General features: G+C 27.6%; 1 protein-coding gene across 4 annotated transcripts in view; it reads left to right on the forward strand.

The window, feature by feature from the left end:
* Positions 1 to 12861, forward strand: part of LOC136078365 (matrilin-2-like) — a 102443-nt gene that overhangs the window by 41953 nt on the left and 47629 nt on the right. For all 4 annotated transcript variants that reach the window (XM_065794084.1, XM_065794085.1, XM_065794087.1 and 1 more), the window contains 2 exons: positions 9286 to 9408; positions 10982 to 11113. In XM_065794084.1, the coding sequence (XP_065650156.1) occupies positions 9286 to 9408; positions 10982 to 11113 (255 nt within the window). The remainder of the gene's footprint in view (positions 1 to 9285; positions 9409 to 10981; positions 11114 to 12861) is intronic.

The following is a 12861-nucleotide window of genomic DNA, read 5'->3' on the forward strand; positions in this document are numbered from 1 at the left end:
AATAACATTTTTATTGCTTTTGTGAGTGCCAAAAAAATTTTTCATACTAACTTTTTTTTATAATTCGGACCTTGTTTTAAACATGATTTAACGCATTAGGTAATGTCAGAGCAAAATCAAAATGTCAATAACAATATCAAAAAAAAAAAAAAGTTTTATAGCTTTATAAGTTGTCACTAATACTTCGTGAATATCCGTAAACATTTTCTAGTTTCCTTATATAATCCTTATACAATTCTTATATAATCCTTATATAATCTTTATATAATTTATTTAAAATCTTATGTGATGAAAACTATTAGTCCTTAACTTATTAAACAAGATAAACATAAAAATTATCAATGTTATGTCTTGTTTATTATCTTTGTTTAATTTATGTAAAACAAACAGGAAAATAAGTTGGAAGCATGTTATTATGTAGCAAAAACATAAACCTAAATTTTATTAACTGTTTATTTTGCATTTTTTTCTTTGTAAAAAGCTTGGGGTATACATATCTACATGCATTAAAATCTCTCTGACTCACATCACTCTGACTCACATCACTCTGACTCACATCACTCTGACTCACATGTTTTTGTTTACTATACATTTTTTATTATGGAGGCAAACGATTTTGCCCGAGCTGTTGCTTGCCCAAGCAATACTGCAATGACTAATATAGTTATAGATAAATGAAAAGCTTTTTATATAAACTTTTTCAAAATATATTGTTCAAAATGTCTATAAACTTGATATGGGTTTTCCATTTTAAGTGTTTATCAAAAACTATATGTAAAACTTTCATTGAATGGACTGTTTATATCTTAATGTTAGATTTTTAAGGATCCGTCAACAAAATGTTTTCAGTTTTACTTTTATTTAAGGAAAATTTGTTTTAAACAAATTGTTGGGATTTGTTAAGTGTTATAAGAAGAAAAATTATTAACGGAAAGAAAAAGATTATTTTCCACTAAGCGAATAAAATTTAAGAACTTGGAGAATAAATTGATATCATTTTTATACATGAAGTATGCCACAATGTTGAGCTCTGGAAGGCACCACAATTAATAACATCTAACTGCGTAAATTATACATAAAACTTTGTTTACAATTCCGAAAAAAAGACTGAAACAATTTAAATTGGTATTCAAATTTTGTTATTTTGTAATTTATAGAGAAAGGTATATCAAAGACCTATTTATATTATTAAAGACAGCTTTCAAAACATTCGCGTTAACATCATCAAGACTTACACTTTTTATTTGTTTGAAGTGTGTTAAAAGCTAAAAATAGTTTATCAAATAAAAATTCTGAATCATCCATTAATCAATCAAAATTAAGTTTTTTTTCTATTTAGGGTTTTAAGTACTCCTAGGAGCTGGTTTCGAACCACGGACACCCAATTGTTCACCCAGCGCAAATATCACTATACCATGGCTGCTATATATAATGATGTTTTTTCTTGATGTTTATAAAAAAGTTTTTTGAAAAGAAAAAGTTTTACAAAAACTTTTTCTTTTCAAAATTAAACCATTATCCTCAGTTTGAAGTTGTTTGGGGAGGTTGGTTTTTAAAATAAGAAAACTACATATGTTAAAACACACTAAAATTGGATTGCACACCAGTGGAAAAATATATTTTTTAGTTAGGAACCAAAATATAACCTTGTTGGAAGTGATGCTCAGTGGAACAGAATTGCTTTTTTTTTGGCAAAATTATTTTGAAGGTTTAGCGTTGTTATAATTTAATTATACAAACTGTAAAAAATATAAAGACTTATTTTTAAAGGTGTTATTTATAATATTAATAGTTAATTATACAAACCGTAAAAAGTATAAAGACTTAATAATAAAGATGTAAAACAATTTTACAGTTAAAGGTCATAATGATAAAAATACTTAAGTCACAAAATGAATGTTTTAAAAAAGTCTTCTTTGATCACCCATTTTAAATTGCTGTTTTAAAGAGTTCTATCTCTGATCAAATTAGATTTCCTTAAAACAGTTATTTTTGACGTAAGTTTTTCTAACGCGAAGTTCTTTGATCAAAACTTAAGAATCTAGATTTATCTAAGTTCTAGAACGCAGCATAAATAAAAAGTTCCAAAAACAGGAGAAAATATTTTTTTTACAAAGTGAAATAACTGCATTAGATGTAAATGAAAGTCTTTTCATGAAGTCTTAATTGGTCGTCATTTTGGATCTCCGATGAAAATGATGTTCTCTATATTTTTTAAAATCTTTATTTCTAGCTTCTTGAGCCTCTTCATGAAGAATAAAAATAATCTATTGAGTGAATTCACAAAACCAATCGGAAATGATAAACTCTTTATTTCCAATGTTTCAAGCATGAATAAAGCTTTACAGTATTCAGACAAAGTAATTAAAACTAGCTGATATTTATTTCAAATTCATTTGGTATACAAATTAGGATTATGCGCAACCATACAACTATTGTTTTGTTTATATAATTTTAGCAAATAAATCTTTATTTGAAAAGGCTTTTTGTGTAATATTGACGTTACTTGAACTTTCTGGTCCTCCACATTTTATATTGCCACAATAAATCCCATCTTTAAAATAGATCCCATCTTTAAAATCATCGAATATGTATGGTCTGATTGAAATAAATTTACCTTAAGATAGTTCAACACATGTTAAATCATGGCTTTTAAAGGTCACTGCTTTCTTTAATTAGTAATATACTAGTTTCTTTTTCAAATTAAAATTGTAAAAGTCGACACTATAAAGTTGTTGAAGGTTTCAATTTTTCTCAAAATAGCAGTTTGGATTTCTCTAAGAAAAGTTGTATTCTGAAGTGAAACAAGTTAAAATCATTGATGCTTTGTTTTTTAGTTAACGAAGATTATTAATAAACATTTTCTGTGTGTATGTACTTTGGCCAGGAGAGTCATCAAAACCAGCTTTATTTGGATGTAATACCAGGTCACACTTTTTTATCATACTCTAAACATGTTTTTGAACTTGACAAAGTATTTATGCTGTATGGTCACATAAATTTTGCAGTGATGTGCTTGCAACAAAATTTTGGTGTGATGTGCTTGCAACATTGTCAGTAAAAATCATGTAGTTAGGCTATCGCAAAATTTTTGATGATTTTATATTGTTGTACTCAGGATACAAGTTGCATTGTGTTGCAATTGCAGCATCTCATATCATTAAGTTAAAATGTACCCTCGGTCATATTTTATAATCACTCAACAAGTGACTTTTTTGAAGATGGCTAACTCATCGATACTTAGTTCTATTAAAACACTCATGGACGTAAGTTATTTGTTGGTCGAGTGTTTGAAGAGATGGAATACTTGTCTATGTATTCCATCTCTTAAATAATCATTCCAGGTATGATTATTTAAGCTGCATTTAAAGTAAATTATTTTTCTTATCTAGCCGCGTATCTTTGCACGTAACAACTTTAAATTCTGTACGTTTAAAGATTTTTTAGTGTAGTTTAAGATTAAATATTCATAAGTGTTGATCTCCCATTATTATAATTGTTTGAATCAAAAGACAAATCAAAGAATGCTAACAAATGGTATATGAATTCTTAAATAGAAATGTTATTATCTCTCAAAGTTATTAGTACTTAAACAATATGTAATAACGTTCGATATACTGAAAAGGTTAGAAAAGTTTTAATTTTTAGAAGCGTAAGGCACCAACAATCATCAAATATGCGACAAAAATTTTTGAATTTATTGAAACTATTGGTCAAAAAACAACCATTATACATTTAAATTTACACAACTTGTATACCGTCATACGGGGCTACATAGACCCAAATTTGATATATGTTTAATGTTTGTGGTTCTCTCTCATACTTATGTCATTGTAAAAAAACTTGTTGTTGCTAATTCATAGACTTATGAATGTAATGGTGATTGTAAGAAAAAATATTTGGATAGACTTCGGTCCCGTTTTTTTGGGGGTTAAGGTTGGGTTAAAGTGGGTTTATGTTTTTTCAGTTTTTATTGATTGCCACAAAAATACTATACGAAAAAAAAACAATTTAAACAAATTAATACTGCAAATAATGTTAAAGTACAATAAGATCTACTATACTGTTGTCGAGCATACTTAGTACTAGAAGTACTATTGCAATAATTGTCCAGCTCTGCACTTTTAATAAGAAACCTGCTATTAACAAAACAATTTAAATGAATTAATAATACAAAAAATGTTTAAGTATAACAAGATCTGGTATACTGATGTTGTAGTATACTTACTACTAGGAGTACTAGTACATTAATTTTCAAGCTCTATAATTTTAAAAAAACCTGTTGTTAAGTGGTACCGGGAAATTGATATTCTTTTTATTTTATCGATAATGTAGAAAACAATATCTATAAAATAAGTTATTCTGCTTTTTTGGCAACTTCCATTAATTTTTTTAATGGCTTCACTGTCGAAACCATGGTACCGATAGTTCTTCCATGCAAACACTTACAATATGACCAAGATATAACTTTTTATCATATTCTACTAGCACGTACTAACCAACATTGAGTTTTACCTTTTCCGTGTTGTCCAGATCTGAACTTTCGCTTATGTTGTCATTGGCAGATAAATTCTCATTGCTACTACGTTTTCTGCTACTTTTAATAACATCGTCTACAACTAAGTTGGCTTGTTAATTTTCACTATCTGAACTGTCATTATTTTGTTTATTAGTTAGATTTCTACCTCTTCGAGTAGCACTGGTGGTTCCTTTAGTTTTTTTTGGTGCATCAATTTAATGACATTTTCTAACCCTGTACTTTTCCATGCTGGAACATTCAACTTTCTTCTCACGCACTTCGTAGTTGGAATATTTACACTTCTTGATCTTCTCAAAAAGCCATGTGAATAAACATTCTAATTCAATCTCCTTAGGAAAACAATCATTTTTGGAAAAGTTTTTAACACTTCTGGACGATTGCTAGAAAATATCCCGGATTTCTGAAACCAAACATTATATTTTCTGCGCTATTCGTTTAAATTGATTATAAAGGCAACTTAATAGAGAAGGGAAAGTGTCTTTATTAAAGGTGGTTGCACATTTTCCAGGACCCACTTTCCATTCTGATAATGTTTTTCTCCACGGCATCCTCATTGGCTTGAAAAAGGACATATCCAGTGGTTGGGTAAGATGTGTTGAATTTCGCAAAATTGCCTTTTTTAGTAGCTTTGGTAGTAGCAAACTATCACACCAATCTTCAAATAAGTTAATCTCGAACCACCCATTTTTGGAGCGGTTATACCTTGTGCCAGGTCGGCCACTTTCTGTTCATGTGGTCTAAAGTGACTCTGCCTTGTAGATCACATCAGAAGCCAGCAATTCTATAGCTGCATTACCACAATACATAAGCAAAATTACTGATTTGGAATTATTGATAATTCTTTCATTTCACTCCATTTTTCAGGATACGTTTTTTCCCCAGGGTCATCTGTTATATTGGTCTCGTCAAATTTCCAAATTTTTCTACCGGTACATTTTCTGTTTCATTATCTAGATTATCAAAGCATTCTGTCACTGTTTGTTGTGTTATTGCAGCATTGACTCTTTTTAGGTTTCCAAATCTCTCGGATAGCTGATGATGTCTTATAATAAAGTCTTTTATCCGTTTTTCACCAGGGAGATTTTCATTAAAACGTTGAACATCATTCCCTAATTGATCTAGATAGGATTTCACAATAATCCGAAGATCAAATGAGGTCAGTGGGTAGCCAAAAGTTGAAACTTTATTCAAGTATAAGACTATTCTTCTTCAGGCGTAAAGACAGCTAGATGCCCTGCATGTTTCTTTGTAATATTAAGGTGTCGTCTTCGAAGAGCTCACTTAATGCTGAAACAGCTGATTCTAAATTGTTATCCAGCAAATTTATGACTCCTAGCTCCACGTTCAATTAATGCAGGTTTGCTCTAGGTTTTAATTGGTATAGTTTTGTAAGCTCTAGATCAGAATTTTCTTTGATATCTGCAAACCATTCTGGAAGAACCAGTTATGATAGCACAAAGTATACGCAAAAAGGTGTATAACAATAGCTTTAACCTACCATCAACATTATTTAGGTTTACATTTTATAATCTAAGAAATATTAAAAAATTGGTTAAAATAACTCATATGTTATCTCCTTTTAAATATATTATTACACTTTGGGGTTTAATGTTAATGGAAAACAAACTTAATCACTAAGTATGTTACAATGACATTTGGGTTCAAGTAACTCCAAATTTGAACTTCAAACATAAATACAACTTTTTATCAAAATAATTACAATAAAAGACAATTATAATTGCTGCATTTTGTAGCAACTGATACTTCTTTTAAAAAATGTTGTAGAATAATTTTTATCAATTTTTGGTTATGTCTGAACAGACAAAAGTTTTACGCTAAATTTTAACCATTATTGTAGTTTCCTTTAAAAAAATAATTTTTTGATCACTTCTTTCAAAATGATTTAACCCCTTTTTTTATGTAACTTGACCTGAGTAAGTGTATAATTAAGTTATTTACTTTCATACCAAATAATTCTTTTAAAAATAAATATAAATAAATATTTTATTTTTTTGGGTGCAAGTAACCCCGGGTAGCTCAAGCCCCGCATGACGGGTATAGATAAATAGTAAAAAAGTTATGAATGAAACGTGAAGTTTTTGTTCCAATTTTTTTTTATCATTTATGGCAAAAAGTTTTGTTTTTTAGAAACTCTTGTCATATTTATATTTTAATTAACACATAAAATAATTTTTAACTTCTATTTTATTTATTTTGTATATATATATTTATTACTTTAGTTATTAAATTATACCTTATAATATTTCCTTTAATGATACATATGACATCATTATGTCAAATGTATTATTAGAGGTATCAAAAGTGTCATTATAATAATGGCACATTTCCTCTAATGATATATATTTCCTCTAACAATTATGTCTTCATAATTATAACACAATTATAATCATACATTAATGTAATGTATGGCAACATAAGTTGTCATACATTGCATAAAATGGCATGCATTTTTTTATGTCAAACAATATAAATCTTAAATGGTTGAAATGATCAAACAGTAGACTAATTTTCAAGAACTTGAATTATGCTGCATTGTTTAATCATTACTACTAAAACAAAACAGATTCATACATACAAACATACATACATAAAATCCCTACAGACCTTGTAAAAAAGAAAAATGAGTGTAAATGAAGAACTATGGCTTCTTAAACAGGTTTTAATGACTATTACATAACTTTAGAATAATGTGCAGCTGCTTGAAACAACATCAACAACAAACTCAACAGCAAAGCTTCAAAACACTGAAACACCTCATTCATTCTATGCTCAACATTCTCACCAATAACATAATATTTATTAAACTAAATACTTTTATACAAATAATTGCAGAAAAAAAAAAGAATTTCTTTTTTTTTTCTGCAAACCAAAAAAAAGTTATTATAGTATAAAAAATTAGATATTTATTGAATTCAACTACATATATAAAATAAACATTTTTTAAAAAAAGTAAAAAGTCTAAGCTCCAAGATTCTTGTTTAATAATAAAGATAATATCATTATTTAATAGTATATATATATATATATATATATATATATATATATATATATATATATATATATATATACATACATATATACATACATATGCATATATTTAAACAATTTAAAATGTATTCTACAAAATAGAGTGCTCAATGTTCTTACAGGAAACTGCTACACAACTAAAAATTATTAAAAAATCACTTAAAATTTTTTTTTTTTTCCTTTCAACTTTGTGGTTCATTAATAAAGACTCCTCAGAAATGAATGATCAAATTAATAAAACTTCAATTTATACCAAAAATTAAATTACAGGAAGTCGTAAATGCCTTAACTACCGTAAATTTTCACACATTTGTGGAACTTGCTGACACTATTATAAAAAGAAGTCTTTGGAAATGATTACTTAAGTCTTTTTAGAAAAATTGTTTTTAAAAAGGAGGATTTAATATAACTATTATTTGAGCTTATATATTTTTCAGTTTTCAGGAGAAACTTATTTTTGTGCCTGCATTTAGAAATTAATACCAATCTTTTGTTTAATAAATATTCTTGGTTTGCATTTGTAATAATTTCAAATTTTTTTTGTAGGCATAGTATACATTTTTGGAAATATTGTTATATGCAGGCGCTGTTTTAAGGATGGACCTTAAAACAGCGAAGAAAATAAAAAATTAAAATATTGATGGTTTGATACTGAATTGTTCCATCCTTAAAACAGCGCCTGCATTTAACAATATTTCTAAAAAATGTATACTATGCTTTCAAGAAAAATTTGATACTTTTGAATTATTTAATAACTATAATCGCTAATTTATAAAAATAAACCTTTGTTAGAAAACTATTACTTTATTTTCCAGTGTATTTATACATTGTATAGACCTTAACTAGATCATGTCGAAGCTTATAAACGCTTGTTTTGAACCACGGAGTTTGTTTTGAACCACGGTGTATGCAGGTTGTGGCTTTGTGTTGGTAAAACTACAGCGTACCGCAATGTAAAATTACAGCGTACCGCGGGCCTGGCATGTCATTTCAAAAACTAAGTGTTTTGCCGCTCTTCAGCCGGCAGCGGCAAGCCAACAGAAAATATCTTAGCGGACCTTCAGCGTTTTTGCAACGGCGGCAAGACGTTAGGTTTTACATTCGACCAGCATTGGCATGTTGGCGGCGACTTTACGCGTCACGGTCCGATGAAAGCATGTTTGGTAGGACTTTTCCCTTGTGCGAAAGTTTATCCAAAAAAATTGCGTGAAATAAAAAATGCAAAAACTTTATTCTATATAAATTAAAAGAAAACTTTCTTTCAATTCTATATCGGCGATAAAGGCCTAATAATCCAGCTAACACAAAACATTCAACAAACTTTGCGAACGTTTAAGAACGTTCTATAAATCTTCCTAGAACGTGCTCGAACGTTCGCAACGTTCGTCGATTGTGCTTGAATGTTTTGTATTAGCTAGGAAAACTGGGAATAGTAAATGTGTAAAGTAATTTGTTATTACTCAAACTTGCTATGGCCTTTTTTTTTTATATGATATAGCTTTATAATATATAATTTTGTACATTCAGGCCTATCTTTAATGTTTTAAATTTAAAAATTGTTAACAATTGTTAACAAATTTAAAAAATATTCAACCACCAGTATTAACAATTTATTTGAAACCCAAGTAAGGCTGTTAAATATTAAAATATTACAAATATTGATTTAAATTAACTTAACTATACGCGTGTGAATTTAGATTACAATCCATGCCTAATCAAGAATGGAAGATGTGATCAACTATGTAGAACATATTTAGGCAAAGCAGTATGCTCTTGCATTTACGGAAAGCTGCAACCAAATGGCAAGACATGTAAAGACGGTAATCTTCTAAATAAAGTTTATTATAATTTTTGTATTTGACAACCATTTGATAACAGATGTAATATATATTAACTTCTAAAAGGCGTTTTGAATGCGTTTTTAATGCAAATATGATATGCGGAAGTTTTTTACATTGAATATATTTTGTTCATTTTGTAGATTAAGGCCTTGTTTTAAACAAAAAGTACTAAATGTCTAATGCAAGTTCAACATCACAAAAATCCCTTTTTTTTTTTTTTTTAAAGACATTTACTTATTTAAACTACAACGATATTATAATTTATTTTTATTAATTTTTTTTTATATAAAATAATTATATTTAATATAACATTTAAAAAAATTGGTGTAAACAAATATCTTTCTCTTTTCGATATTAGCATATTTAAACTATTTTAATAAATATCTTTAAATTGTTGTTTCTTGAGTTTCTAATTGGTTCTTTTTAGCTTATAGTGTTTTTTTATTTAAAAAAGTTTAGCGAGTAAAAAATTAAAAAAATTATGTTAATATATTTACTTTATATATTAAAAGTTTGTTACTTATCATCGATTTTGTTTAGAAAGCAGTTATTATTTTTTTAAACATCATTTGTTATTGTGTTTTTTTCTTTCAAATATTTTTGAGGCTAGTTTTACATTAAACACTTTACCTAATCAATGGCGCTAAGCTTTTGTCTCTCCAAATTTTAAAAAGGTGCTACTGATCCTAATAACTATTGACCAATCTTGTTTACTTGTACTTGTTGATTCATGAAAAGAGTTATTAACTCATATGATGTTGATTATGTAAATCATTGTTGCATAGTATCTCCTAGTCAGCACAGTTTTCTCAATACATGTTTAATATGCACAAATCTTTTAGAATCTATTAACAATTAAAGTATCATACTTGTCAATCATCTGATAATAGATTTCATACATACTGACTTTCAAATGGCGTTTAATTCAGTTTCTCATTATTATTTAAACTTTCATTTTACAATATAAGTGGTAACCTTTGAAAGTGGTTCTGCATTTCTTCCAGACAGATTTCGATAAGGTTTATATTCTTTATCATATTCAATTGAAATCATTGGGGTGTACTTAAGGTGGTAGACTTAAGGGTACACCGCTAACGTGTGCTCTGACTAACTTTGGAACTTTGGGACTAATAGTGTTCTGAAACTTACTAATTTTTTATTTTTTAACAATCCCTTATTATCTGTAATAAACAATCTTGAATGTAAAATAAAGCTTTTCGCTGATGAATTTAAGCTATACAGCTGATATCATAATATGAATCATAGCCATGATTTAATTATTGCTCTTCATAAAATTTTTCTTTGGTCAGAAACTTAGAGCAACGCGCAACACTATGCATTTTCTTTAATAGGATTAAGAAGACTGCGCAGCCAGATCTATATTTTGTTGCAAAATAAACTTTTTCCTAAAATGAGGCGCGTTCTCGTCATTATATTTAGATCAAATTGTTAACAAATTTGAATATTATTTAACCACCAATACTAAGGCATTATTTGAAATCCAACTTAAGTAAGGCTGTTAAAAATAAAAATATTATAAATGTGCTTGTAGATTTAGATTTTAGCAATCCATGCTTATTCAATCGTGGTGGGTGTAATCAAATATGTAAAAGAGAATCGGGAAAAGCGATATGTTCTTGCTATAATGGAATGCTGCCCCCTGATGGCAAGACATGTAAAGAAGGTAATCTTCTAAAATATTTTTAAAATTAATTTTCGTATATAAAATATAAATTTATAAGGTACAAACCCAATCGGAGGTAAAGAAAAAGTCCTTGTCAGCATGGTTTTCTAATTAAACGTTCTATGTGCACAAATCTTTAAAAATCTACTAATGATTGGAGTATTGCACTTGACTATCATCTGATAACAGAGACATTGGCTTCCAAAAGGCACAATAAAACCACAATAAAAACAAAATATAAAATACAGATAATGTAAAATAAATATTAACTTTTTCTAGAAAATTAACCTTTATTTTATTTCAATCTAAAGTTCTTGTGCTCGCAAGATGATAAATTTACGTATTTATTGCAATCAATATTGTGGTCGCAAGATAATAAATAAAAATTTTTATAGCAATCAAAACATTCTTGTGCTGGCAAGAAAATAAATAGAAGTTTTTATTATATATAATTCTTTTATGGGTTTTTGTTTTACGTTTCGTTTAATAGTTTTTGTAAAACAAAAAAAATTGTTGTTAACTATAAACAATTTTTTTTCTGATACAAAATTTTTCGATAAAATAATTAGCTTAATAAAGCTTTCTTAGTTTTTAGTTTAATCTAAATTTTTTTTATTAATTTTTTATTAAACTTTTTACAATAGTCGTCATTCAAAAGTTAAAGTAGTTTTTTATAAAATCAATTTTTTATTTTATCTTATTGCTTATCGACTAATTTAAAAGTTAAATTATGATAAAAAGCCATGTAGCTGAAATCGTAATATGCATACATGAAACAGCTCAACATGTACATAAATTGCGCGCAGTGTAATGGTTTAAAACACATTACATTGTATATGTCGTACATTGTACATTGTATATGCTTTTAAATGGCGAAATCAGCTAAACTAATCTAAACTTTAGTGTGTACTAACTATCATTATGTTATTATATGAATATACAATTAGCAAAATTGTTTATTTTTATAATTTTTTTAAATTGTATCACGATATGAAAAAGTTTTATTTAGTTATTAAAAATTTCTGGCTAATCAGAATAACATGGTACTTTTCATATACTCTCGTTTGAAATAAAACCATATTGAAGCATTAGAGTTGAAATATGTTAGATTATCTTAAAAAAGATATCTTTAGATTCAATTTACTAGAATAAACAAGTTAAGGAAAGAAAGTGTAGCATTATATCTGTAAATCTTTGAAGGCAACGCCATGAATCAACTTCTATACTCTCAAGGTAATGTAGCTAACAATATTAAAAATTAAACACAACATACACTAAAACATAACTGAAACATACACTCACTGGTCAGATTGAAGCCAGCTCACTGGTCAGATTGAAACTATTAGAAAAAAGTAGTTGGAGACCTCTATCTTAATTTAAAACATTATAGAATTAAAAGTATTGTTAAAACTTCTGACTTAATTAAAACAGCACAAAGTAAAATGAGGAATTAGTAAAAAAAAATTTTTTACTAAGAAATCGCTTTAAAAAAAGTGGCTAATAATTGTGAAAAGAAACAGCTTAAAGTATGCATTCGCAAAAAGAATTTATCTCTATGCAAAGTTTCCCAGACTACAACTTTCCAAGTTTGATAGGTTTATTATATATTGAGTAAATTTTGGGGAACAACTTAACACTGAAAATGAAATCACAATTTGTTATTCTGTAACTAAATTATCATTACTTGGTGAATTTTTATCAGCGCTATTATGTCTTCGTAAATTATTAAGATCATTTACACATATTTA

This window comes from Hydra vulgaris, chromosome 03 (genome assembly GCF_038396675.1).
Source record: "Hydra vulgaris chromosome 03, alternate assembly HydraT2T_AEP".
Classification (NCBI taxonomy): Eukaryota; Metazoa; Cnidaria; class Hydrozoa; order Anthoathecata; family Hydridae; genus Hydra; species Hydra vulgaris.